The following is a 27194-nucleotide window of genomic DNA, read 5'->3' on the forward strand; positions in this document are numbered from 1 at the left end:
TCATTCTAAGTACCAGCTATCAGACTGCTATTAGGTGGAATTAACCGAAATGCTATAAAGTGATGAGCAAATAAATTAAAGTTATTATTTTCGCACTTGTTTGTTTAGTTTCTACATAACTATTGGAAATACGTTGGATATGGGAGCACTAGAAATAAGTTTTAAATAAAATGCACTAAATGAATGCATGGAAAACCTTAAGACTGCTGTCTTATTTTTTGCCAAGTGCAGTCTGAGAAAATTTGCTGCACTTTTGTTGCCATTGACGTTGTTAACGATTTTCAAATAGCGCGCGGCAGTTGACACCCCTTGCCCCTTTGGCCCCTCCCCCCTTCTCGAACGCCCTTTTTTTCAGTGTCGTCATTAGCAACGTTGCCGGCAAAAAATTGTTATTTCTGTTGTTTGTTTGACTTTCGCCTCGTTCGGTCTCGTTTTAGGTTTTGTTTGCCCGAACGCTCTATCAGTTGGAACTTCTGCACATTCTGATAAGAATACCAGACCGCCCACCTCCCCCCGCTACACACTCCCCCCGCTCAGGTAGTACACGTTAATTTATCGCAATCATTTGGGGAAATCGGTCAGTAAATGCTTGGGGGCTGACCACCACATGGCTCATTACCAAATTGGGGCAAGTGCTGCCGAAAAGCCAAGGCAGCGGGGGAACTACAGGGTTAAATGCGGTGGGATAGGGTTTTCCTTTTCTAGGTCACACGATCGGAATTCAGAAACTCAGAAGGGTCAGTGGAAAAATCTATATATTAATTATATATATTAATATAAATGGAATATCTTTCTTCAAAGTTGTTCATACTATTACATTGAATTATCCACTTTTCGGATTACTTGGTTCCTACCTCTATTTGTTCGGTATATATAATAGATATATTTTTTGTTTCGCAATCGTTTCACCCTTTTCCCCCACCTTTCAAAAAAACACTCTATCCACTTCAGATTCAACCGAGTGCGACATTTGATTGGATTTTTGCGTATTTATATCATTTTTTTCCTGTTATTTTTGATTTCGATTCGCCTATAAAAATTCAATATGTATATACATATAGGCAGATAAATATATGTATGCACATATGTATATATTGTATATATATGTAAATATGTATGTATATGCAGAGCTCTGCGCAGCAAATATAAAATATGTGCACACTGCCACATGTATCAGCTATATCATCATTATAGATATAATTTTCACATATCGTTCCTATATGCACTACACGTTTGTTTTTGCTGTTCCTATGGACTAAATGCGTCAATTAAATATAAAGAGCAATAATAAATGAAGTATACAAAGCGGCGTGAGCGATGCAGATCCTAAGATTCTCGTCTCGTATATAGAGATTATAAATAAAATATGATTTTCAATGACACTATAAATCGAAACACCTGCAGGTGCATACGGATGGCAAAGCAAAATAAATACAAGTACCCGTTGCGTTAAAAGATTTAGAGCCCAAGGAAAACTCAATGCCCAGAAAAGAATTTGTAGATTTCCAATCCGCCGATTCGCATAGACGTTATGTACTATATAATATCGATATATGCCATTCGGTTTCGCATTCTGCGTATGCTTAATTTATTTGCAATTTGGATTTCGGATTTTTACGAGCTTCTTTAATGACATTTCGCTGAATTTGGATCGTCAGGGGTACGGTCTTTATAGAGGGGGTGCGAACGATCAGCTGTCTAGCTTGTTACGTGCCTCATTAAGAATTTTTCTGGTTTTAATTGACAGAACAACAAAGTCCGCACAGAAATAAGACATAGAAATCAGAATTTGATTTCGTTTATTATAAATTTCCAATGTTTTTCTGACCGCTCATTAAATTTAATTTTTCGCCACAATAAATATGCCAAGGTCAAGTCATGGCGAAATGTATTTTTCTCAATTTTTCTATGGAGGAAATTTCGGCCAAGACTTTGGGACTTTTAGATCGGAAAACATAATTTTCATTTGCTATAATATCTAAACCAACTAAACTAGTAACTCGCTTTATGTAAATGGAAAAAAATAACCGCATATTTTTGGGCTGAACCAATAAAAACCATAAAATATCCATGTGAATTAAAAAGAGAACAAATGTACATACATACATATAATATGTCATATTTTTTAAAGTGCCGATAAATAATAAAAAACGAATGGTGTGTGGCAAAGCAAATTTGTAGCGCCTGAGAAACGATAAAATAATATATTTGCAACCTTCAGCATTTTCCTCGCTGCCTCCCTGTTCGATCGCTGCCAATTTAATTTAATTTATTTGTTTTTTACTTTCTCATTTACCCATTCGCCGCGACTCGTTCGAACAATTTTGTTGTCATCTTCGCGTTTTTAATAATTTAGCACCATGCCGCCAAGTGGATCACGGTGCATGTTGCTGTCACTGGCTGCCTCTGGCTTCTGATTTATTTATTCATTGATTTGTCAATGATTTAACGTAAAAGTTAGCTAACAAAGCGCCCTAGAAGCAACAGTCTTGCCGCACAATTAATATGCAACGCTGCTTCGGGCGAAGCAACAGGGTTTTTGCCTAAGAAGTTATGGTAATTGGGTTTCCCTGGTTTTACATTTGCTACATATTGAACTTAATGGTTTACCTGACTTTGTTGCATACTTTTCAAAGATTTATTCACTTAATTTTTAGTTTCGTTTTAAATCGAACACCTAAGGAGTTGGTTTTATTAGGTATCATTATCTGTACTTTTTATATTCAATTATATTTCATATATACTTTCGTTACGAACAGTTAGGGGAAAACGCAACATGGTATACCGTTACAAGTCCATTCTGACATCCACTTTTAGGCAGGATCTATCATGTCTTGCTTTATTGCTTATGTGCTTATGCTTAGTAAGTTTACAGTTATTCACCTTTGCAAAACTGTGCGGTCGTGTGCTTCAAATTCGACGTTAATTTGTGTAATCTGTTGTTTGGCTATCTTTCTTTAAGTTTACCTATTTTTTAAGAACTGTTTCGGGTTTGTGTTTTGTTGGTTATTTGTTGTTGGAACACTTGCAAAAAATAAAACAAAACTTCAAAACTTAAATCGCGGCATTAGCGCGTGCGAGCGAGATGGCGCGTTTGCACGCGTGTTTACCGTTGGACGCGTGTGCCGCTATTACCGTTACAGCCCCGTTTCCGATTCCTTTTTTTCAGCCGCGCTCTGCCAAACGATTCGTCCTGGTCGACGACATGCGTGCAAATAAACGAGCAAATGCCGAGCAATGCGCTACCATCCGCCAGAAATGCTCGACTCATTCGGTTCTCCCCGTTTCTCCATTCCCCCCATTTTCTCGCCCTCGCCCCCGCCCTCCTACGGCAATTCCACTCGTTCTTTCCTACGAGTGGAGCGCACAGGAAAGAGAGCCGGAGAGCTCACGGCGTGAGAGCGCGCGCGAGAGAGAGCGCGTGAGAGAGAGAGTGAAAGTGAGAGCGAGTTTAAGCCAAATCGCATTTTATTGAGCGACAAAAGTGGACTTCCTCGGATCGGTCTCCTCGAAAAAGAGCTCCAGCAGACTCATCTTGAGCAGCTGATCCCCGTCCAGGCGCTCCACGCCCTTCCAGCGTATGAGTGTCGGTATGCCCTCCACCGAGTATGGCGGCTTTCGGAACGCGTTGTCCTTGGCCATCCAGAACTCCCGGTTGCCCACGTCGACCACCAGGATCATGCACTCCGCCGGCGCGTGGGTGCGGAAGGCACTCATGATAGTGTCCTCGGCTGCAAAATATCAGCGATAATGGGGTTTACTTAAGGGGGGTGCTACAATCAACGAAGCTGTTGACGCCACAACTATGCGATGAAATGCATGGAAATTATAAATGTGAACCTAAAACTCAAAACAAAATCAACTGAAGCTATGGAGCTACTTAATAGATTAATGCCTAAATAGAAACTAACCTAAAACTACAAATGAATGAATGAGAAGCGTGATAAGCAAGAAAGTACCGTGCCCAACTGGTGGACTAGTAACAAAATGCGGTCGCGTGCCACGGTGGGCGATGGGGAATTCGTCACCTACCCGCCACGCAGTCCGGACACCAGCTGCGTCCGGCCTTGTCCTTCTCGCCGTAGAAGTAGATGTAGATGGGGTTGCGCTGGTTCTCGTACAGCTTGATCAGGTTCTCCATCTCCTTGAAGCCCCGTGCCGGTACGTAGTCGGGCATGTTGCCGTTGTAGAGGAGTGTGTGCGTCGGTGGTGTGGTGTGTGTATGGATTTCTTGACTTGTGGCGTCTTGAACGGCGCTGCGGCTGGAGTACAAAAGAATTCCGTTTGCGGCGGTTTCGATGCGGATTCCAAAAAGCCCAAATTCAATTCCAATCTTATCTGGATCTTATCGCTGGGTGTTACGGGTCACTTAGTCGCTGCTTATCGGCCATCGGTAAGGTTTATCGGGTAAATTAATGGCGTTTAATTTCGTAGTTTGCAGTGTTTTTCAATCTGTTTTGTTTTCTATTTTGCGGCAAGCTCCAGCAACTGGGATATCCACCACACTGCCGCTCCAGCGAACCCACCACAGCCGGCGGTGCGTGCTGTTAGGCGCGCTGTGGTGAGTACGGCACTGTTAAGCGTTTATCGAAAGTCGGCTCGGGAGCTTTTACTTAAAACCTTTGGAACAACGAAAATTTTGACATTTTTATGGCATTAATCTATTGGATTGTTGCGTTTACATTTTACAACTTTGCTCATGTTACATATCGATGAGCTGTGAATATTTTCAAATATTGGGCTTCTGTTGTTTTCTGTTCTGTTGGTATTTCTGTTAAGTTCCGCAAACAGCACAAAATACCAACTAACAGAAAACAAATCAAATAAGAAAAGTATTTAAAATAAAAATTGAGGTAAAATAAAAAATATTGCATTGTTGATTTTAAAACATTACTAATGCTGTAGTTACTTGTATCACTTGTACATGTTGTATAATAATTATTACTGTTTGTTTGGTCGTATTTATATTAGCCAATTCTTAACCAATGTTAACCAATTATTCTGTAATTTGGCGGGATTTTAAAAACGATTTTGGAAGGAAGTTTCAAATCAGTAAGCAGTTTCAGCACATTAAATCCTGGATAGTTTTTAAATTTGATACAAAAAAGAAATCTCTGATCAATTGGAAATATTTACGAAGCAAAAACACAAATTTTAGGTAACCATCTGCAAAAAATATGAATATGCCGCATAAATTTCGGAAGTTATGTTCTTATATTATATTTTCTGCTCACTTTCCTCCAAGTGAATGAAGTGCATAAATTCTGCTTAATCAGGCATAACCCTGACACAATTTGTCGGTTCTCACAACTTGAACTTCGTTGGGGGTCACTTAAATGGAAGACTGAAAATCTCTGAAAAAAAAACTGCAAGCCCAGTAAGAAATGGCTTATAAAATGGTTGGCGCAACGGCAGAAGTATTCAGTGTCTCACAGTTACCACGATGGGTAAGCATTTAAGAGGCGAATTGTCCCAAAGATCATCATCAACTCATCATCAACTCATCAACTCACATTTCAGCTGCGTTCAAGAGTTCCCTGCTGCTGCTGACGCTTCTGCTGGCCATCCACCTGGAGGCCTCCAAGATCGTCTACAAGAAGCCGCTCTACGGGATGGGCAATCTCATCAAGGACAAGCGCGTGAAGACGAAACCTGTCAAGCTGGAAACCAGCAGCACCAGCAGCACCACCACGAGGAGCACCACCGCCGCAGAGGATTGGCCAACGGCCGTTGAGTTTGTGATCATGACGACGCCCGCCAGCGAGCTGGAAGCCAGCTCGGAATCCGTTGGTGCCACCAATGGCACCACAGAATCGCCTGTTGGTGAGGCGCCCCACCTAGGATCGTCGGAGGGATCCACCAGAACCATCCAGGCGGAACCATCCACCAGCTCACCGCTGAGCACAACGCCATCGAGCAGCAGTCCGGTGAGCAGCATTCCCTCGCCACCGACACCGGGAGTGCTCGTCCAGGATAATCAGCCAGTTCCCTGCACCTGCGGCGTCTTCCTCTCCTCGCAAATACCCAATGGCTTGCCCACGAAGCCACTTATACACCAGGAATTGGATCACATGTTCCCCTGCAATGCCATCGGTCGCAAGCAGTGTCAAACCAAATGCCTGGAAACGGTGAGTACTGTACAGTGGACACTGGGAGGAGCGTTCGATTAACTCACCGCTGTCTTTGTTTGTAGATCGTACAGCACCTGCCGAATTCCGCAAATATAGTGTGCTCGGCGCTGGGTCACGATTGCCACAAGGAACGGGCGTATTTGTTCATCAAGAACTGCCACAACCAATGGGTTAATACGAATCTGCAGGCGGGCAGGGAGTACTGTTGTCGCTCTGGCGTTCCCTACCGCTGCCCTTTGATGGGTTAACACGCTGCAAATGAAATAAATGCCTGATATGAAACAATGTTTAACTGTATTATAAACGGTGTTATGGGGTTAAAAGAGCCAGTGTGTATATTAAGGGTTAATACTTTAAACCAGCTAACAGTGGTTCGAGTCCGTGCTGTATTAGTCCCAGCGGTTGCGGTCTCTGCTAGCGTGTGCGTATTTTCTCAAGATAACAGTATATTCGTGGTGTATTTAGGCCTTAACGCAAAAACAAAACAACTGGTTACACTGCAATTTTTGGCAATAAATAAAGAGTAAGTAAGTTAAGCAAAACAAAGCGCCCTCTGGCAATAACTTCCCCCAAACCAGTAAGTTAGTCTCCAACTAGGTAAGTGTTCCACAACCGTTTTAATCACTGATTTTTAAACACCAATAACTCATCACTTTTGCACCCGTTTTCATGCTCCAGAACAATGGTGTGCGTGCCCTGTTTCATCATTCCACTGCTGCTGTACATTTGGCACAAGTTCGTCCAGCCGATCCTGCTGCGCTACTGGAATCCCTGGGCGAAGAAGGACGCCGAGGGCAATGTGATCAATAAGGCGCCCGACTTCCCCTTCGAGTGCAAGGGCGGCGTTTGCCCCTTCGTGCCGGGGGCCAAGAAAACCCCGACGAGCGCCAGTGATGGGGATGCCACGGATGCTAAGGAACCCAAAGAGTCCACCGCATCCGAAAATCCTCACGTGACGGAGGCGGCGGCGGTGGCGGCGGAAGCCAAGAAGGATATCTAGTCGAAATGTTCCAAATACTATAACTATAACTTTTTTTTTGACCTTGTTCATAAGCCTAGAAAAATGACGCACACTACACACAAAGAAAAACAACACCAATGCAACATGCGATGTGTGGTGGACGGCGGTCGGTTGTGGGCGTGGCCGCTGGGGAGCACCAAGAATGCCCATCGAGTAATTAACTTTAATTAAATGTACACCTTGACCACGCGAAAAAGCTACTCTTTTCCTGCGGGTTCCTCCGGGGTTAAAGGTTAACTTCGCACAGTTCCATTAGCCACAATATAAGTTTATGTAAATGTTACACTTTATTCCAGGTGCATACTGTTGAAAACTGCTAAAGAATTCGCGTTTCTAACAGTTCGTCATTGAATGAAATGAATAAAATGAAATGAAATAAACACACGGCTTTTAAAATAATTATTTAATATTTATTATTTATGTCAAAAAGGTTGCAGTTTTGTTTTGCTGTCTGGCTGTTTAAGTTAGGAAAACAAGTAATTTTACAATTTACACATTAAAAACTTACACAAATTATAGACGAAAGAAATTCGAGCATATCGAACGAGAAAATCGTGTCTGCGTTTCTCTAAGTGTGTGCTTTTCTGTTGCATATTTTTTGAAAATATCTATTCATCAACTTAGATCATAAAGGCGCCTTATATATATAGTAAACTTGGCTGGTTACTGTCTTTTTCATAGTTTTTTTCGTTTCGTTTTCTTTTTGTTTTGTTTTAATTAGACTTATACGTTTCCGTTGGTGATTTGTGATTTTGTGTAATTTTTGCAAATCCTTTTGTATTTGTATTTGTATGTGTCAACTTAAATCAAACAGTTATGAGAATCTTTTTACAGTTTAGCTTAGTCAATATGTAATAATACATAATAGTCATAATAATAATAATAAAAAAAAACTTGGTGTAAAAAAAAAGGTTTGATGCGGTGTACGTCTAACAATTTTGTTTATATAAGCACTTCAGTTTCAAAACCTACAGAACTATGAAATTTATTTATATATATATCTATATATATATATGTATATATTTATATAGCCTGTGGGCCATAGTTAAATGTAGAATTCGATAAAAACTTAGCGTAGTCTTATGGCCTAGTGATATAATGGTCACTTACAACTACAAATGCCCCACAAACGTTTAATCGATCAATCAGAATTTGCGCTAAGTGTAGTTTCTCCTCTTTCTCTGCCTGCTAATGTTGCTTTTCTGTTTGTTGGTTTTTCTTTTTACTGGAAGCTACGATGACGTTACGTTAAGATAAAATGCGCCACAAAACGAGCTCTTAACTGGAATATCTATGAGTAGATATATATATCTATATAAATATATATATATATATATATATATGCGATCGGCGCGCACTGTACAACAAGCATAAAAATAATTTAAGTTACTACAATTTATGACGCTTCTTCCGCTAGAATTGCGTATTTTCAACTAACATCTAAAACTTATGGACACCAAAAAAAAAAAAAGAGTCGCGTGAAAAAATACATAATCGTTAGAGATTAGAGAATTACAATATATAGCATTTTTAGATAGAACGTAGCCGCGGACTCTTTAAGAGTCCCTCTGCTGTTATCCTTGGCAAACCATCCTCCAATTATCCTCATTCGATCTCATTCAGATTACCCAGATCATCCAGATCATGTAGAACACCGGCTTATGGTCAAATGTAGATGGCCTCGGAACCCTTGTTGGCCTGATGGCCACCGGAAATGTAGAGATTATTGGCCGCCGGCGACTGGACGCCCTCGCTCCAATCGGAATTCGATCGCGGCGATGAGGAGGACCAGTGGCCAGGTGACTCCGGCGAGGGCGTTGGGTAGCTGTCCAGCGTTTGCACCAAATGCTGCGGCGTATGGCCGCCGGAATGCTGGCTCGGTGGCGTTAGGTACTGGTAGAAGGCCTGCTGGTTGTGCTGCGACGACGGCGACAGCATGTTGGTCGACGGCGACGAGCCGGACATCGAACTTTGTATCGAGGGCGGATTCATTTGACCCGAGTGAAATGAGTCTGCAAGTGGGGATGGTAAGGCTATTAGTCAGCTTGCATAGAAAGACACACGTGGCACGTAGCAAGATGGCAAGACCCTGCAGACCAATGCATCCAAAATGATTGGTAACCTACCCGGAGATCCACAAAATCCATTCAGGTCCAAGCCCGCTGAACCGAACTCCAGGCCTCCGAGCTGCTGCTGCTGTTGCTGCTGCTGATGTTGCTGCTGTTGCTGCTGCTGTTGCTGCTGCTGCTGCTGTTGCTGGGGGGATATCGTTTGCATTATTGCACTGCTCTTGGAGGATTGCGGCGGGGCGAGCATAATGCCCATATCGCTGCCCGTCGGCGAGATGATACCCAAGCTCACGGGCGAATTCTGCGGCCCCTGGCCACCAGCGCCACCACCTCCGCCGCCGACCACACCACCGCCATTGGCGCCGCCCAGCAGGCTGTTCAGATTGCTGCCACCGAACTGCTTCTGCTGGGTGGCATGCCGCATCGCCTGGATGTGGGTGGGCGAGGTGGGCAGACTGGGTCGAGACTTGGCCGGCGATGGTGAACCTATAGCGTGTAAATTGAAATGATTAGTACACACACATGAACTAACTAACAGATAGCAGATAGCTAACTTGCAACTTGTAACTCACCCAAGTAGGCGTGGGGCGAAAGCGCCAGGCTGCTCTGCACCGAATGCGGTGGCGACTGGTTCGAGTACGGCGGACTGAGTCCCTGCTCGTGGCTATTGCCGTTTCCGGCACCAGTCAGACCGCCCATGCCGCAGAGGCCGCCGGGCAGAATGCCGGCGCCGACACCGTTCCGCTGGCCATTCCCATTCATGCCGAGTCCTTGGCCGTTGAGCAGCTCCTGCTGAAATGGCGAGCCCATCGAGTAGCCGTAGTTGTCCAGCTTGATCATGTCCAGCCCGTTGCCCTGCAGCGACTGCATCGACTGTGCATTCTGCAATTGTAATGTGAAGATGAGTGCGTTAGTAAACCAACCGCTTCTATCACTGATCCGCTGATCCTTCAGCACAACTCCACCACCACCACTTACCTTGATGCAATCCTCATAGCTCGGTGGCTGTTTGGCGCCCGTGTTCAGATTCCCGTTTGCCAGCGGTGCGGCCATCGCGTTCGAGTACATGGAGCTGGTGTCGTACGGACTGGGCAGATTCCCGCCCATGCCCACGCCCACCGGCGATCCCTCCAGTTCGTGTGACATGGCCGCCACGGCTGCCGCTGCCGCTGCTGCTGCAGCTGCTTGTGCCGCCGAATTCGAGGGCGGTACACCCGGCACGCCCGGCACTCCCGACACTCCGCCCCCCGTCAGCTGGCCCGGATTCAGGCCATTCAAGTTGGCGGCCTTTTTTGAGGCCGCACTTGTCTTTTTTGAACTGGCCTTGCGTCGCAAACTGCCCGTGGCATCCAGTCCATTGTCGGGACTGCCCTCGATCAGCTTGGCCTTCTTGGCCGCCTTCTGTTTGGCCGTCTGGCTGCTCTGCTTGCCGCTGGCGTTGCCGTTGCCATTGTTGCCGCCATTGCCGGCGGATATGACCGTCGGCTGGGTGATCAGCTGCGGCTGCTGCTGGCCAGGCGGCGGTGAACCGATCATCGCCTGCGGTGTCATGCTCAGCATTTGCGGAGATCGCGGCACATGCTCGTCCAGCAGCCGGACGATATCGTGATGCAGTCGCTCGCTGGCCACGTCGCGTGGCAGTCGGTCCATGTGATCGGTAATCTCGCGATTGGCAAAGTTATCCAGCAGCGCCTTGCACGCCTCATAGCTGCCCTCGCGTGCGGCCAGGAACAGCGGTGTCTCGTCCTTATCATCCTGGGCGTCCCGATTGGCGTGATGCATTAGCAGAATGTTCACCGCTTCGGTGTTGTTCACCGCCGCCGCCCAGTGGAGAGCGGTCTTGCCGGAGTTATCCGCCGCATTGATGTCCGCATCGGCGGTGATCAGATCCTCCACCATACCCTCGATAGCCAGGCGAGCGGCCAGTATCAGTGGCGTTGTGCCGTCGTGCATCCGGGCGTTTAGATTGGTGGCCCGGTTCCGCAGCAGTATCTGGAATACACCCATGGCATCGGCGGCGACAGCAGCGTGCAGTGGTGTCCGGCCCGTGTTATCCTGGCAATTGGCATCCGCACCGGCGTCCAGTAATCTCTTGGCGGCATCGGCACGCGCAAAGCGAGCCGCCAAATGCAGTGATGTCTCGCCGGTTTTGTCCATGGTGGCATTCAGTTCGGCTCCCTGGGCCAGTAGATCGGATATCACCTGGGCGGTGCTGTCCTCGTTGTTCTCGATGTCCTCGCCGGTGTCGAGACCGCCGCCGCGAACGGCTGCAATCATCAGGGGAGTCAGTCCGCAAGGGCCGCGTGCATCCACATCATGCTTGCCGCCATCCTGGTGCGCCGGCGGTGTCATTATGGCCCGCACATCGACCACATCCAGGTGGGCCTGCGACCAGACCCTCTGGTCCGCCTCCTCGTACTCGCTGACCATTGTGTGATCACTGGCATAGCCACCGTTGTTGCCCAGACCCACGCCGGAAACGGGATCACTGCGCTGCCTCTTGGGCAGCGGCATATCCGACTCATCGTCGGACCAATGGGCGCCCGGCTGGCCGACTCCCTGCGACTGCAGGGCCACCTGTTTGTTGAGGTTACGCATCTCCTGGCCGTGGGGATCTCGGCGACGCCGCGACATAACCGCTGCCGGTGCGCGGAATCCCTCCGGGAACCAGGTGACGCCATGCGCCCGCTTGCGTTGCGTGCTCAGGACCATGCCAAAGAAGGCCAGTGCCAGGATGACCAGTATGATGCCCGTGATCACGTACTTTACGTTCGCCGGCGGCTCGCCATTGTCCTCGTCGCCGGGATTCTTGATGCCGCGCACGCTGTGTATCTGGAAGTCGTTCCGCAGCTGATGTTTGGCCGCCGTGGCAGCCAGGAATTCGGCCGCCTCCACGGCGTGGGTGAAGCATTCGGTGCACTTGCGATTGTCAATCTCCAGATAGATTTGTATGCCCGTCTGGTGGACCTGTTGCGTGTAGAGTATCTTGTTTTTCCTCGCAAATTCTGTGTCCTCGATCTCCGGCACGCGCACATTGTCCTTCCAGTTGATGATGATGTCGTGGCCCAGGGCGTCCTTCTTCAGCCGCACCGTTGTCCGCAGCATGTGGCTCATATTCCTGAGGAACTGCGCCTGGATCTGGCGGAATGCCTCCACATTCATCAGCATCACCACGGACATGGCACCCTCGGCCAGAACCGGCGACTGTGTCTTGTTCTCGCAGTCGAGACCGTCCCAGCTGCACTCCGCATTGTTGCATCCGTAGTCGCAGAAGCCATCGCCGTAGTGCTTCTGGCAGTAGGCATCGAACAGGCTGTCGCAGCTCTTCAGCTTCTGCTCGCAGTCGTGGCCATCGTAGTGGCAGGCGGCATTGTTGCACTCCTCGTTGCATTTGCCATTCTTGAACTTGTTCCAGCACTCGTTGGCCGTGCAATTGGCCCACGGATTGATGCCCAGCGAGCAATCGTTGCCATCAAAGTTGCAGGCGTACGTATTGCAATTCTTATCGCAGATGCCGTCGCCCTGCTTCTCGGTGCAGCCCGCCTTGTCGCACATGGCCCGCTGCTGCTCGAGATCCGCTGCATAGCGGACACTTCCCGATCCGGAGCCGCCATTCCAGCCCGGGTAGTTGGCATCATAGATGTCGCAGCGTTTGCCCTTCCATTTGCTCGGGCAGAGGCACTCGTAGTCGCCCAGGAGATCCTCGCAGGCGGCGCCCTGGTCGCAGGGATTGGGCGAGCATTCGTCCAGGGTGTCGATCTCGCAGTGCTCACCCAGTGTGCCCCTCGGACACTCGCAGCGATAGCCGAATCCCTCGTCGGCGACCACACAGTTGCCCACCCGGCAGGGATTCGAATCACAGTCCTGGCCACTCTGCTCACAGTTCTTGCCGTAGTAACCATTATTGCAGATGCAGTGGTGGCCACTCTGTCGGATATTGCAGTTGCCGCCATTCAGGCACGGGCTCTGCGCACAAAAGTCCACCTTGTGCTCGCAGTGTCGACCCATGTGTCCGGGTCGGCAGTTGCAGTGGTAGTTATTCACCAGCTGAACGCAGTCCAGGGTGCCGGCATTCGAGCAGGGATTGCTCAGGCACTCGTTGATGTCACCCTCGCAGCGGGCACCCACGAAACCAGGCTGGCAGACGCACTCGAAGCCGCCGACGCGATCGATGCAGCTGCCATTGTTGTGGCACGCACCCGGTTTGCAGTCATCCTTGTTGATCTCGCATATGATGCCCATCGTGCCCGGCGGACAGCTGCAGCTAAAGTTCATCACGCGGTCGTGGCAGGTGCCGCCATTCTGGCAGGGATTCGGCGCACAGTCGTCGATGTTCAGTTCGCAGTTCTGGCCCTGGAAACCCTGGCGACACTGGCACTCGTAGGCGCCAATGAGATCGCGACAGGTGCCACCATTCTGGCACGGTTGCGACTGGCACTCGTCGATCTCCTTTTGGCAGTAGCTACCCGCGTATCCCTGGGAGCAGTAGCAGACATGACTGTTTCCGTAATCCTTGCACGTGCCATTGTTGCACAACTGGCGCAGGCTCAGTCCCTTCCGGTCGGCCGCATCCTGGCAGGATATGGTCTGGACATCGCACAGCTTACCCGTCCAACCCGCCGAGCACTTGCAGCTGAACTGATGCTTCATCTGGCTACAGGTCGCCCCATTCTCGCACGGCGACTGACCACACCAGTCCACATACTCGGAGCACTGTTTGCCCGTAAAGCCGCTGGGACAATGGCATGTGTACTCGTTGTTTTGCTCATGACAGGTGGCTCCATTGAGGCAGGGATTCGAATCGCACTTGTTCAGCTTGTACTGGCAATTGGCACCGGAGAACCCGGCCAGACAGCTGCAGTTGTAGCCATTGATGCCGTCGATGCAGCTGCCACCGTTCAAGCACGAGCTCTCCGTGCAGTCCTCGTCATTCGTCTGGCAATTGATGCCGGAGAAGCCAAGTGGACAGGTGCACGTGTAGCTGTTCACGTACTGGCTACAGGTGGCGCCATTCTGGCACGGCTGACTCAGGCACTCGTTGATGTCCGTCTCGCAGTGCTTGCCATCGAAGCCATCCACGCACAGGCAGCTGTAGTCACCGATCCCGTCCAGACACGTGCCACCGTTCTGGCACGGAAACGAGGCGCAATCGTCCGTATTGATGGCGCATTCCCTGCCCTCATAGCCCTTGGTGCACAGGCACCTGAACGAGCCGGGCACATTCACGCAGCTAGCCCCATTCCGGCAGGGTGAGCTCAGCGAGCACTCGTCGATGTCCTCGTCGCAGTAGCGACCCGTATAGCCCAGTTTGCAGGTGCAGGAGAAGTCGAGGAAGTTGGAGCTGGGCGTGCACTTGGCCTCGTTCTTGCAGCGATTGCTGGCGCAGGGATCCATCTTGCTCTCGCAGTCCCTGCCCGTGAATGGCACCTTGCAGACGCACTTGTATCCGTTGACCTTGTCGATGCAGGTGCCACCGTTGCCGCACGGATTCGTCACACAATCGTCGATATTCGTTTCGCACTTCTGGCCCGTATAGCCCGGCATGCACTGGCAGCTGAAGGCGTTGAGCTTGTCGTAGCAGGTGCCGCCATGCTGGCAGGGATTGCTGCTGCACTCGTCGATGTCCAGCTCACACCGCTTGCCCGTGTATCCCGGCGGGCAGTGGCAGATGAACTCGTTGATCCCGTCCTCGCAGCGACCCTCGTTCACGCACGGATTCGAGGCGCACTCGTCCACATCGCTGAGGCAGTGGGCGTCGTAGAATCCACGCGGACACTCGCACTTGTAGCCATTCACCTGGTCAATGCAGACGCCATTGTTAGCACACGGACTGCTGATGCACTCGTCCACATTCTTCTCGCAGTGCTGACCGGTGAAACCAGGCACACACTGGCACTTGTAGGAGTTGATGCCATCGATGCAGGTGGCACCGTTGTTGCACGGATTGCTGTGGCACTCATTCACGTTGACCTCGCAGTTCTTGCCACTGGTACCAGCCTGGCACTGGCAGTAGTAGCTGCCCACACGATCCTGGCAATGGCCATCAAACTGGCAGGGATTCGATTCGCACTCGTTGATCTGCTTCTGGCAGATGTAGCCCGTGTAGCCGGGATCGCAGAGGCACTTGAAGCTGTTCACGTCGTCGATGCACTTGCCCCGATGGCAGGGATTCGAGTCGCAATCGTTGATGTTGATCTCGCAACTGGTGCCCGTGTAGCCCGGCGGACACTCGCAGCTGTAGCCCGCTATCGAGTCGTGGCAGATGCCACGATTCCTGCACGGCTGCGACTGACAGTCGTCTATGTTGATCTGACATCGTGCGCCCATGAAGCCCAGCGCACAACTGCACTTAAAGCCATTGATCTTGTCGTGGCAGGTGCCGTCGTTCAGGCAGGGATTCGATTGGCATTCGTCGATGTCGATCTCGCACTGGGTGCCAGTGAATCCTGGCATGCAGACGCAGCGGAAGGTGCCCGGATCATCCAGGCAAGAGCCCTCGTTCTGGCACGGATGCGATTCGCACTCATTGATGTTCGTCTCGCAGCGCGGACCGGTGAATCCCTGCGAGCAATTGCATCTGTAGCTGCCCGGTGTGTTCACGCAAATGCCGTTGTGTTCGCACGGTGATCCCTGGTCGCATTCGTCAATGTCCTCGGAGCAATCGACGCCCTTGTAGCCGGTGGCACAGGAGCAGGCGTAGGAGCCGTTTATCGGGCTTGTGTCGCAAATGGCGTCCGCGTGGCAGGGATTCGAGGTGCAGGCGTCGTCCAGGTGGCAGAGCAGACCCGTCTTACCCTTGGTGCACTGGCAGTAGAAGCTGCCAACGCCATCGATGCACGTGGCGCCATAGAAGCAGGCCGCCTGCTTGCAGTCGTCCGTGTTGTTGCTGCAATCCAGTCCCGCCCACCCATTCACACAGATGCAGCTGTACGAGCCGTGGGTGTTGGTGCAGGTGGCACCGTTCTGGCACACCGGATGATCCCGCTGGGCGCACTCGTCCACGTCGTCCTGGCAGAACTTGCCCGTGAAGTTTGGCGGACAGCGGCAGGTGTAGTCCGAGATGCCGTCGATGCAGGTGCCTCCGTTCTGGCACAGATGTCCCAGGCAGTCGTCGTAGTTCAGTTCGCAGTTCTTGCCCTCGAAACCTTGGGTACAAATTACAATGTCACCATTAGTACGGAAGATCTTTCGTTTTAATACTATACTATCCACTCTCAGTAGTTAGGACTACCACTTTCAAATTTTTAACGGACGGCCGAACGTTCAAGAAAATCCATATACAAGTTTCCATTTCAATTGTCTAATGATCTCAAACGGCATGCGATTTGTGATCAATATTTTCATATTTAAGATGGGTTTTTTTCAATAAAATTAATCATTTTGGATATCAAATTACATTTTGTTTCGAAAATAATTGTCTTCTAGGCAGAACGGTCACACTGAAGTGCATCTGTTCTATTTCCACCCCCCGCACCCCTCGCCGACTAACCCCATCTCGCTCGCACCAGCGCAGTGCAATGAAGTGCATAAACAGATTTATGGCAACATCATAAAAATACTTCAATAATAAACGTTTAAAGCAACAACAAGCAACAAAAAGTGGTTGAGAGACCAGCAATAATAACAACAATACAAACAAGGGGAAGAGCGGGCAAGCGAAGGAATCAAACAAAAGGAACGGGCCGCTTAAAGCTGTAGTTGCTCTGCAGCTGTGCTGCACATGTTGGTTTCTCAGAGCGCTCTCTCTCTCTCTCTCTCTCTTTTCCGTTGCGCCTGCGCTTCGCATTTAAGCGGCTGCCCATCAGCGTTGCCCCTTTGGCTTTTTTCCCGCCAACGCTAACCACAATGTTGAGCCCTATATTTAGCTACGTTTTTCTTTGCCTCGCATTGGCTACTTTTCAAACCTTTCGCTGGCAGCACTGCTGCGCATGCGGAGCGAATGGGCAAATAAAGTGTAACGTGAAAACAGACAAGGCAAGGCAAAAAGCGCGCAGACGCACACACACACATACACAGTCATCAGCATTCGAGCAAACAAACACACACGCACACCTGAGGGCAGCGCAAAAGAAAGTTTGCAGTTCTATTAAGTTTTAGAAATGAAAATGGTGTTATGAAGAACTTAAGGGACATATTTTGCATATATATATATATATAAGATAATAGATATTCATTGTAAATATTGCAGAGATTTGCTTGTGAGAGCACTACTTTTGTGCCCGCTGCTGTGGCAGCATATATGCGGCCACTCACAAATACACAGCAACGTCATGTCTTTCGTTGTTCTTTCCCACGGTCTCATATCTTGCCCCAAGCCTCTGCCTCTGCCGCAGTCGACGCTGGCATCGCTGTCGCGGTCAAACTATCTCGAATGCGCGCCAAGCCATCTGCCCTCTCGCTCGCACAACAATGGAAAAATGCCGTTTATGCTTCAGTTTTTCTTCGCTCTCTTCTCGCTCTCTCGATCGAGTTTTTGGACTTCGTTCATTGCGCTTTATTTTTCTTGGTGTATCTGTGTGTTGGAGGAATTAAATCGCATTTTATGTGCCTGCAATGGTATTTTTTGTTGTTGTTGTCGTATTTTTTAGAAAGATCGCTCTCTCGCTCTCGCCCACGAGATTTGTTTCTTTTAATGGATTTTCTTGCTTGGTCGGTTTTTTTTGTGTCCATGCCACAAAAGAAGGGCCACAAATAGATGAGCACCCACACACACACAGGCATATGCATGCGTGTGCGGCATTTATTATTATTATTTTTATTATTTGCAATTGCAACTTGTTGCTGGATCTTAGGGGGAAAGGAAAACAGGAAAAAACCAAAACCAAAAAAAAAACCAAGTGACGAAAGTGACATTTTAAGTGTACCCCACGACATTAACCATTTTTTCCTACATTTAAAAATATACCCAGCAGAGAGGGATGGAGCACAACATGACACCATAACAACAACATCTGTTTCATATTCGCTGCGATTTTTTTCCAAGTCACCCAGTCACTTAGTGACCGCACTTTGAACTCTAATCCTTAGAAAAAACTGTATCCCAAACGAATTAACCATACTTCCGCTTTCGTAAAATGTTCGATTACTTAAATATCTTGGGAAGTTATAAGCATCCCTTGAAGGTTTCGGTTTTCACCCCGACTTTGACTTTTATAATCTTGGATTTTAAACTTAAAACCGTTGACCTTTTTTAATTTATATCTTAGATCCTCGAGGCCCCATGTCCATGATGTATCCCTACTTTTTCTACATCAGCTCAGCTCTTTAACCTTCTGTCGCCAATTGTCGCCCATTCAGTGTTTTTCTTATTGTAATTTCGTATTCATCATGTAAATTGCTCGCATTGCATTTAAGCACACATGTGCATGTGTGAGTGTGTGTTTGTATGCTTGTGTGTGTGCCAGTGTGTTTTGTGTGCAATTTTCAATTAATTCATTTCAATTGATGCGAATTGCACACGACAATTTACAAGCTGCACAAACTGCAGCGAGGGGAGCTAAAACAATTTGATAAGCTTCGCTCTGTATCTTCGTCTGGCCTTTTAATTGCGTCCAATCAAAAATTCTAATGAGCCAGAAAGCGCGAATGAAAAGTGCAAAATAGTTCGGATCAGCCGGGGATCGTGTGACAAAATAGGAATCTAAACAGGAATTGGCAATATTTATTGCGGAAAATGCAATCGTATTCATTTCGGTTTCTGTGGGAATGTTTCGCACTACAAAAAAAAAACAATTTGTATATATAATCCCTATAAGCCTAGAAATAAACCTTTTGAACTCTGAACAATTACATATAGTAACTGCATAGAAGCTTGCTTTTCATTTGAGGCATGATTGTAACGATCGTGTGAAAGTGTGACCAAAGTTGGAATTTGCAATATTTATTGCTCTGGGAAATGTTATAACGCCTTTTTCGCATTCAGCTTTTTTGTTTTTTAAACTTGGGTTGTTGGCTAATGTTGGGCAATTCCAACCGAATTACAACAGCCAGCGAACAACCAAACAACGAAACCGACACGACACGAATCGCCCTGTGGACATCACGTTGCAATAAGAGTGCAAAAAACCTAATGGGAGGGGGAGGGGCAGGTCGGAGTTGCACTCATTATGCAAAATAAAGAAAAATTCAAAGCACAGCAGCGGGCGGCAACTCACAAAAAAAAAAAATTGCTGGCTGGGAAAACAAGTTGAGGGCAACAAAAAAGTAACAAGGAAAACCTTAAATATAATCTAGCACAAACAAGAGGAAAACTATTGAAGCGGCGCTTAAAGGCAAAAAATAAATCAAAATATGAATATAAACAATTAGTGTAACTTAAAGGAAACGTGTGACTAAGCTGAACCAAATGAGCCGTCTCAAAACGATCCCATTCCGTGGGTAACCTATCGTAACTTCGATTGTATAGAGGGTTCCGCTGCTATTTTTGGTACGCAGCATGCTTCGTCCATTCAGTTTTGAATAGTCAGATAGTCATGTCCAGGCGGTTAAACATCAGAAAAGCCATTCAAGTGAGCAAATCTCGGCGAAAATTGCGCCAATTCCAGAGGCTATCATTTCCCCGTCTTCTTGGGCCATCCACTCGCATCACCGACCAATACTTTTACCCATGATCTGCGGGGCGGATTGGATGCTTAAGCACAGTTACGCCCTAAGGAGGTCATGCAACACTAGCGACCAAGCCAAGGAAGCTGAAGAAGCTGAAGAAACCCAAACCGTCAGAAGAGAGGAAGCTGCAGAAGCTGCAGAAGAAACAGAAGAAAGACGCGGTGTGATGGGGCCACGATCTTTAAATTTGTAATGCGCCCGGAACGGTGGAATGGAATGAAATGCACTGGGAATGGGCTGCAATGTAAAAGTTGCAGTCAACAAAAAAAACTGATGAATGATGCTGGGCCGGTCGAAAAAAAAAAAAAAACAGGAGTAGGCAAAGGGGTTTTCAGCTGACAAACGAGTTTGCCCCTTGTGGCAGCTACTTCAGATACTTCGGCGTGGGCGACTATTTCTTTACTGCCGTCCCCTCCCCACTTGGCTCGTGGCCAGTCATGAGTCATGACTCACCATCATCGATAACTGGTTATCGATAGGCGCTGAGAACGTTCTCCTGATTGCTGAGAACTCAAAGCCTCAGGTGAAAAACCCATCGTAACTTTGCTGTGAGTCGGATTAGGAATATGAAATCTGGTATCTGGGTAGTCAGCAAAACGAAGTTATACTATATTACAATTTGGTGTCCAATAATTTTGATTTAAGGTGGATTGAGGGGAAGGAAACTAACGTAACTTGGATTGTATTGATGGTTCGTGCATTGCTTTTGGTAACGTTGTAGACGAATTTATTTTACATATTCTCAATAACCTGGCTTAATAACTAGCACTCACCTTTGGGGCACTTGCACTCGTAGGACAGACCGTTCGATCGGCAGACTCCGCCATTCTGGCACGGCGATGGCGAGCAGGGCTTGTACTTGGTGTCGCAGTCCTTGCCCGTGTAGCCCGTGGGACACACGCACCTAGAACAGCACAGAAGCGAGAAGAGCAATTAAACGCGGGTTAACACCAATTAAACTCGACCAGGCTACCAGATTGCCAGGCTACTGCCAGGCCAGGGAAACCATAAAATCTGTCCCTGGCCTCAACTTCCGTTTTGCAGTTCGAATTCAGATTCGGGATCTGGATTTGTATCTCAATCCGAGAGGGGGCTTAATTCGAGCGGGAGTGTGTGTGTGTGTGTGTGTGTGCTTGTATTGCTTAGAGGAGTTTCGACCGGTTTTTCGGTTACCACAAAACCAAAAGAAAAAAAACCAATGATATATTATAAAAAACTTCAGTGGAGTATCTCGCCCTCTCTCTCACTGAGACTCTCTTTTATGGCCGGGTTTTTGTTCACTTTGATTTCGTACTGCCGCTTCTTCTTTCATTCTTATACTGTTCGTATATTTTTTTTTCTGTTTTTTGTTTTTTTTTTAATGTGATTTAAACTTAATTTGCTTGTGAGCCTTGTAAGCCGTACCGAAACTCCAACTGCACTGGGATTCTTGAGAAATGATGTTTTTCAGCCATTAAAACGAGTTTGGTTTGGTTTTGTGTTTTGTGCTTTGGCCGCCTATGGGAGCACCTTAAAAGGCCAATGGACAAGACCACGCCCCTCCCAGCGCTAATTAAGACCATTAAAGAGCATTTAATTAAATTAAACAATTAAAAGGCACCAACGAGCAGCTCTTGAAATAGCCAGCAGCATGGCCAAAACAGAACTCTTTGGGGATCTCAATTCTTCGAAGAAACAGCGCGCGATTTCCACCCATTCTCTTGCTATGTTTCCCATCTCCCCAAAGAGGTTTTTGAGTAAATTACATTGGATTGAAAATTGCCGGTGCCTGCCTAAACAAAGAAGACAAAACAGAAACACATTCCGAAAAAAATTGATTTTTGATTGACATGTGAAATTCAGCAGGCCAATAGCCCAAGGGCCACTCTTTATTTTTCGTATCTTTCGAATAAAGTTCGGATTTCGGGATCTTTTTGTTTCGTTGTTGTTGTTGTTGTTGTGGTTGGGTGTGGGGCTCTTAATGAGCCAGTGAAATCTGCGCAGATTTCAATTATTTATGTTACACGTTATGAATCACGATTCCCTTTTTTCTATTAACTAAAAAGCTGCTTGAGTTGGAGATATTTAAGAAGCAAAGAAATGATTAGCATGCAGTGCGCTTGAAAAAAATTCAGTTCACCTTTGAAAATTATTCATGCATTAAACCGCTCAATATTCAATGGAAATGGGTCCATTCCAATTGCCATGAATAACGAATCACGAATACCTATTACCTATACCTATTCACTTAATTATTTGCTTGTGTTCGACAGTTTGTTTCCATTAATAAATTCCCACCAACTGACAGTTGACAAATAAAATCGCTGTCTTTGCCAAAATAAAACGAAACACAAAACCTAAAACCTCATAAACTAAAGCATGACTAAGCTTTGGCCGCCGCGTTTAGCATAGAAACATCATAAAGTCCCCAAATCAAATATGAAATTTATGCAAATTGCCCTGCCAGCCATTCAACAGTGGCAGAAGATCATTTAGGCCCCCCATTCACTTGCCAATCGCAACGATTTATCTTGGATTTGTTTCATTTTAAAGCCACACACCAAAGCCAAAGGACCAAAATGCGGCGTATCTCAATGTAATCCTAATCCTAATCCTAATCGCAATCCCACCCAATGTTTCAAAATTGCGTTTGGAGCTAATTATTTCAAGTGTATGCTAATTGCTTTGAAAACATCCGCAGTCAAACTAAACTAAAACAAACAGCAAACACATGTTCACATCGCACTTTTCAGCCCAAATGGTTTTTAGTAAAGATATATTTAAATGCCCCCCTCCCTACACACCCCTCCCCCTTCCGCGCACCCTTTTGGATAATTTGTGTGTTTCAAATTAAGAATGCAAATGATTTCAAGCTGACACAAAACCCAAAATAAAAAGCCAAAAATGAAACGTAAACGAAGTAATTTAATTTACGTGCCTGAACCAGTTCCCAAAAAAAAACAAAAAAGAGTAAAACGCTGTGTGTTTAGTCTCTAGACAAAAGATCGCCGGAAATTTGAGATCTTTTGTTCGACGACTCATTTTCTATAGGTCGCGATCGCGTTTTGTGTGTTTTAATTAGAGTGGAAATGTTGTTGGGGCCAATTGGGCAATTTGTTGTTGGCCTAAACGAAATTCAATAAGCTATGCAAATCGCCACAAAATCGAAATAAAATGAGATTTTTCTAAATTATTACTCTTAAATTGCCATTAATTAAAGGAAGTCAGCCAAAGCGGCCAAGCTTTAGATAAATATGCTAATCATTTCGCAAACGATGATTTGTTATCGATTTCGGGGATTTGTGGTTTTTTTTTCGGCGGGGGCACAAAGAATCAGACGTGTTCGATCTTTTGTCGAACAGAGAAAACAATTTGCACTTGTCAGCGGCAAGTTGAGTTATCACATCCGCTGACAATTCGATTTATTGACAATCGGCGATTCGATTTGATAAACCACACACAACAACACAAGGCGGCATTTCGATGTCGACCGATTTGTTTCGTTTGAAGGGAACGATGTTTTCAATGTGTAATCGATGGGTTAAACAGCAATATCTAGATTTTGTGTGTGTCCATAAATATTTCAAAGATGTTCAATGGTAATTGGATGTAGAGGGGCTGGCTGTACTCACTGGTAAGATCCGTGGGTGTTGAGGCATGTGCCGCCGTACTTGCAGGGATTCGACTGGCACTCCTCGATGTCGTAGGAACAGGTGTCGCCCGTGAAGCCCGGCGGACAGGAGCATGTGAAGCTGCTGCTTCCGGCCAAGGCGGTGCAGGTGGCTCCATTCCGGCAGGGAGAACTGGCGCACAGATTCTTCGTCTCGCAACGTTCGCCTGTTGAATATAGAGAGTGGTGAATGGTAAGATTTCATTTTGGAGAGGGAACATTTTCCCGGTTGACACCGGTTGACTCACCTGTGTAGCCATTGGCGCACGCACACGTGTACTGCTCCAGGGTCTTCAGCTGACAGGTGCCGCCGTTGAGGCAGGTCACATGGTCGCAGGCGTTCGGCACCGCAATCTCGCACAGGGACTCGTCGAAGCCCAAAGGACACTTGCAGGAGATGCCCGGGCGGCCGTTGCGAAAGGTCACCTGACAGGTGCCGCCATTCTGGCAATGCATCGAGTTGCACGGATTGCGGTGTTCACAGTAGTCGCCGACATAGTGTGAATCGCATCTGGAATAGATAGAGATAGATACAGATGGATGCGGATTAGCGGGTTTGCCATTCAAATGGGTTGCAGGTGGCGATTTGAATGGGAGCAATGTGACGGCAGCCGACACATATTATTTGCACTCAAAGAAAAAAGCAGAGTGGCGGCCGTGCAGGAAGTACACAGTGCATCAGCAACATTCCCACTGGTTTATGATTTTTCCCGCAGTGATTTCACCACATATCGTTCGCCAGTTGCCAGTTGCCAGTTTATCGACTTGTCGGCTTAGTTGGCCAAAGTCAGGAGCCAGATCTGCGCCGCCTGATAAATCCCACAGTTCGACTCCCAAACGATGGACTCCAAAGTGTTAAAGCTGACAAAGTAGCCTCATTTCCGCCCGAGCTCTTGCAGCTCCTTTGGACCACTTTCACATGGCTGGACGTGGACAAGTTGGAGCGACAGATGGGCCATCGCAACGAAGGTGATCTCTTAAACTTATCGCGCTGAACGCATTTGTATTTAATCCCTGTTCTGTGTATATACATACATAGTCTCCTGACTGACTGATGAAAACATTGTAGGCAACGCGGTCATAGACAAATCGCTCCAATGAGTTTCCCATAAGCAATATTTTCTGGTGTAAGCATCGAAAAAAAATAATACAAATTGGTTGAGTAATGACAATGATGGAACAATATCTGCTCTTCCCATTGGAAACTCTCTTTTCGCCGATTCTCCACTCCCTGCAACGACGTGGTTGTTGTTGCTGCTGCTCGACGACAACATTATGCCTGCTTGTTGTTACTTTTCCCTTGAGAAAACAATTTTTATGTACGGTAATTTGTGCGCGATCTTGATTGCATATTAAATTTTTTTGCCGTCGCTGCTGCTGCTGCTTCTTCATCGGCTGCAATGAGAAAATTACACGCATTGCTGCTGCTGCTGCTGCTAAAGTTGCTGCTGCAGTTGCAGTGGCAGTGGCAGTGGCAACAGCAACATCAGGCAGCACGGCAGCAACATACCGAACAACCAGCAACAAGCAATGAATAATCATTAAGGCGGCTGCTGACCAAGCTGAAAGCCGATGGAGATGATGCTGCCGATGGTCCAGCCGGCAGGCGTCGTTGCTACCGATGCTGCTGCTGCTGCTGCTGCTGCTGCTACTTCCCGTTACAAGTGTGTGAAAATGCTTTAGATTTAGCATTAATTTGTGGCGATCCCCTTTGCAGGCCCTGCCCAACCTCAAAGTCTGTCGATCGCAATCGAAGAAGACAGCTTGCAAATTTTCAAGCCAGAATTTAGAGAATGGCCAACGAAAAGCGGTGAAAAGCGTTGGCACACTGGAAGAAATTACTTAAAAGGGCTTTAAAAATAACTTATTTTCATTATTGAACAATCTCAATACAACTATTAATCGAATGCATTGAGATGAACTGAGTTTGAGTTTTCAGTCTTTTGCAGTGACTTTTTCGCCTGCGCAAAGTGGTCGTATAGGTATTTAGTCGATATTGGCCCACTGATAAAAACCTGGCCAAAAATGAGAAACAAAATCGACGATGGTTAGGAAAAGGCGAAGAAGTGGCCGAGGGGTGAAGGGGAAGGCCCATTCAAATGTGGTGTCAGCCTTTTTTGCTGCTGCCCAAGGAGAGGGAAAAATGTTGGATGGAAAAATTAATGTAATATAAATTATACACAGGCCAAGCCGAGTTTTCAGTTCGAGCTCCAAGTGCTCGCTTGCTAACTTGTTTTGAGGGGGAGCAAGAGACGGCTGGCAGAAAACGTGACTCGCATTGGCAAATAAACCAAGGCAGCCACTGGGTGTGTTGTGTGTAAGTGTGTGTTGTTGTGTGTGTGTGTGTGTGTGTGTGGTGTGTTGTGTTGCTGGCTTTATCTCCTGTTCCCCAGCTCAACGCCCCTCTATGCCCCCTTGATCTGTTTTAAGCCTCCTTTATGCAGTTGGCCGAAAAGGGAATGAGTCACCCACTGTCACGTGAAGGAAGCGAACTGGAATCAAATCGAATTTTAAATGGGCAAGAAATGGATGGCGAAAATGCTTTATTCGATTCTAAAATTCTATTCTATTTTATGAGCAAACAATTGCTGGTGAGAAGAGAGCATTAGCTGTGTAAATCTACTATCTACGATTGGATCAGATCATTGTATCTGCATCTTTGCATCTCTGCATCCGTATCTCCGCTTCCAACTCAATTTGCGGTCGGCGATCGGGACAGAAATTGTTCACAATCATAACTACTGCATGGAGTGAATATGAAATATGCATAGATATGCATCTATATACATAGATATTTATATTCGCTTCTCACGATCGCTCGACTGAATGGGTAACCACAGCAGCTCGTATCGAATGGATTATGGATTATGGATTTCTGGGCTACATGAGGGGCGGCGGTATGGGCCATAGACTCATGGCTTGTAGGCAAATGATTTAATGTCATCGCCCGATGATCATTCATCGGTTTTCGACCACTCTATGGCTATATATGGCTTCCACAGAGATCGAAAGACAACTCCTCTCGACTCTGCGTTTATCTCTCGAGTGTTTAATTTCCCTAGTGCAATTTACACGCCTTGTGCACTGCTATAAAAACCCTTTCAGCACTCAAAATATTACCTATAAAAAACTGATTCGAAAATTCACTAGCATTACACAATTAATGCAAACTAACGTTTATATCTAGGTCGGTGAATAAACGGTAGTTTCCAAACTTGATTCATCGATTTCAAATGTTGTTTGTATGTACAGTGCGCAGGCGCAAACAAAGCCACATTCACGAATAATAATGTATTCATACATGCACTTTCAGCTGCTTGTGCTTTCTGCTGATCTTAGCACATTATTACAGGATCGGCGGTGGAGTAAGTGGAGTGCGGGGATTGCCTGACAACAAATAAACTGCTTATCACCGCACAAACACTACCGAGACCCACTCTACAAAGATTCCAAAGTCGTCTCATTTGTTTAATTAGCTGATAAGACTGCACCAATTAGTTCGACTTGATCAATTTGTCTGAATGGGATTTGGTTTTTTGCTATTGATGCAAATTACATGAAAGGCTTACTTTGTAACTGTTCTTATCAAAAAACTGAACTTTTCCCTACTTAGCTTTGATCTCATTAAATCGATTTGGTTTTGGGCTGGGATTCCCATGATGGATTCCCAACTCTACAATATTCGTTCCTAGGGTCTTTAAAAGGCGACTTGTGCTTTC

General features: G+C 46.9%; 4 protein-coding genes across 5 annotated transcripts in view; 2 read left to right on the forward strand and 2 right to left on the reverse strand.

The window, feature by feature from the left end:
* Positions 1-3450: 3450 nt before the first annotated feature.
* Positions 3451-4663, reverse strand: LOC122624190 (thioredoxin domain-containing protein 17). The gene is made up of 2 exons (XM_043803662.1): positions 4033-4663; positions 3451-3731 (listed from the first exon to the last, which is right to left on the reverse strand). The coding sequence occupies exons 1-2, from the start codon at positions 4175-4177 to the stop codon at positions 3469-3471; spliced, it is 408 nt and encodes a 135-aa protein (XP_043659597.1). The 5' UTR covers positions 4178-4663; the 3' UTR covers positions 3451-3468.
* A 714-nt stretch (positions 4664-5377) lies between these two features.
* On the forward strand, positions 5378-6416 carry LOC122624188 (follicle cell protein 3C-1). The gene is made up of 3 exons (XM_043803660.1): positions 5378-5447; positions 5521-6128; positions 6194-6416. Exons 1-3 carry the CDS (start codon positions 5444-5446, stop codon positions 6377-6379), a joined length of 798 nt encoding a protein of 265 aa, XP_043659595.1. The 5' UTR covers positions 5378-5443; the 3' UTR covers positions 6380-6416.
* Positions 6417-6590: 174 nt separating this feature from the next.
* Positions 6591-7348, forward strand: LOC122625099 (UPF0729 protein GD16342). 2 transcript variants are annotated; one of them, XM_043804996.1, is made up of 2 exons: positions 6591-6728; positions 6810-7348. In XM_043804996.1, the coding sequence occupies exon 2, from the start codon at positions 6814-6816 to the stop codon at positions 7129-7131; it is 318 nt and encodes a 105-aa protein (XP_043660931.1). In that variant the 5' UTR covers positions 6591-6728; positions 6810-6813; the 3' UTR covers positions 7132-7348. The 2 variants fall into 2 exon arrangements, with proteins under 2 accessions (XP_043660931.1, XP_043660933.1); XM_043804998.1 differs by having other exon boundaries at positions 6609-6708.
* Positions 7349-7558: 210 nt separating this feature from the next.
* LOC122625098 (neurogenic locus Notch protein) overlaps positions 7559-27194 on the reverse strand; it is a 38239-nt gene continuing 18603 nt past the window's right edge. The window contains exons 3-9 of the mRNA XM_043804995.1: positions 23724-23986; positions 23438-23642; positions 20600-20730; positions 10200-16366; positions 9794-10103; positions 9279-9707; positions 7559-9164 (exon numbers count right to left, since the gene is read on the reverse strand). Coding sequence (XP_043660930.1) covers positions 8818-9164; positions 9279-9707; positions 9794-10103; positions 10200-16366; positions 20600-20730; positions 23438-23642; positions 23724-23986 — 7852 coding nt within the window. The 3' untranslated portion in view covers positions 7559-8817. The remainder of the gene's footprint in view (positions 9165-9278; positions 9708-9793; positions 10104-10199; positions 16367-20599; positions 20731-23437; positions 23643-23723; positions 23987-27194) is intronic.

Source organism: Drosophila teissieri, chromosome X (genome assembly GCF_016746235.2).
Source record: "Drosophila teissieri strain GT53w chromosome X, Prin_Dtei_1.1, whole genome shotgun sequence".
Lineage (NCBI taxonomy): Eukaryota > Metazoa > Arthropoda > Insecta > Diptera > Drosophilidae > Drosophila > Drosophila teissieri.

What these genes read in the sequence shown, in the direction of transcription:
- LOC122624188 (XM_043803660.1), top strand. An exon ending in AAACCAAATGCCTGGAAACG is followed by an intron (nt 6,129 to 6,193) that starts GTGAGTACTGTA and finishes CTTTGTTTGTAG; the next exon opens with ATCGTACAGCACCTGCCGAA.
- LOC122624190 (XM_043803662.1), bottom strand. Translation starts at nt 4,177, where the DNA reads ATGCCCGACTACGTACCGGCACGGGGCTTCAAGGAGATGGAGAACCTG. An exon ending in GTGTCCGGACTGCGTGGCGG is followed by an intron (nt 3,732 to 4,032) that starts GTAGGTGACGAA and finishes GATATTTTGCAG; the next exon opens with CCGAGGACACTATCATGAGT.
- LOC122625099 (XM_043804996.1), top strand. Translation starts at nt 6,814, where the DNA reads ATGGTGTGCGTGCCCTGTTTCATCATTCCACTGCTGCTGTACATTTGG.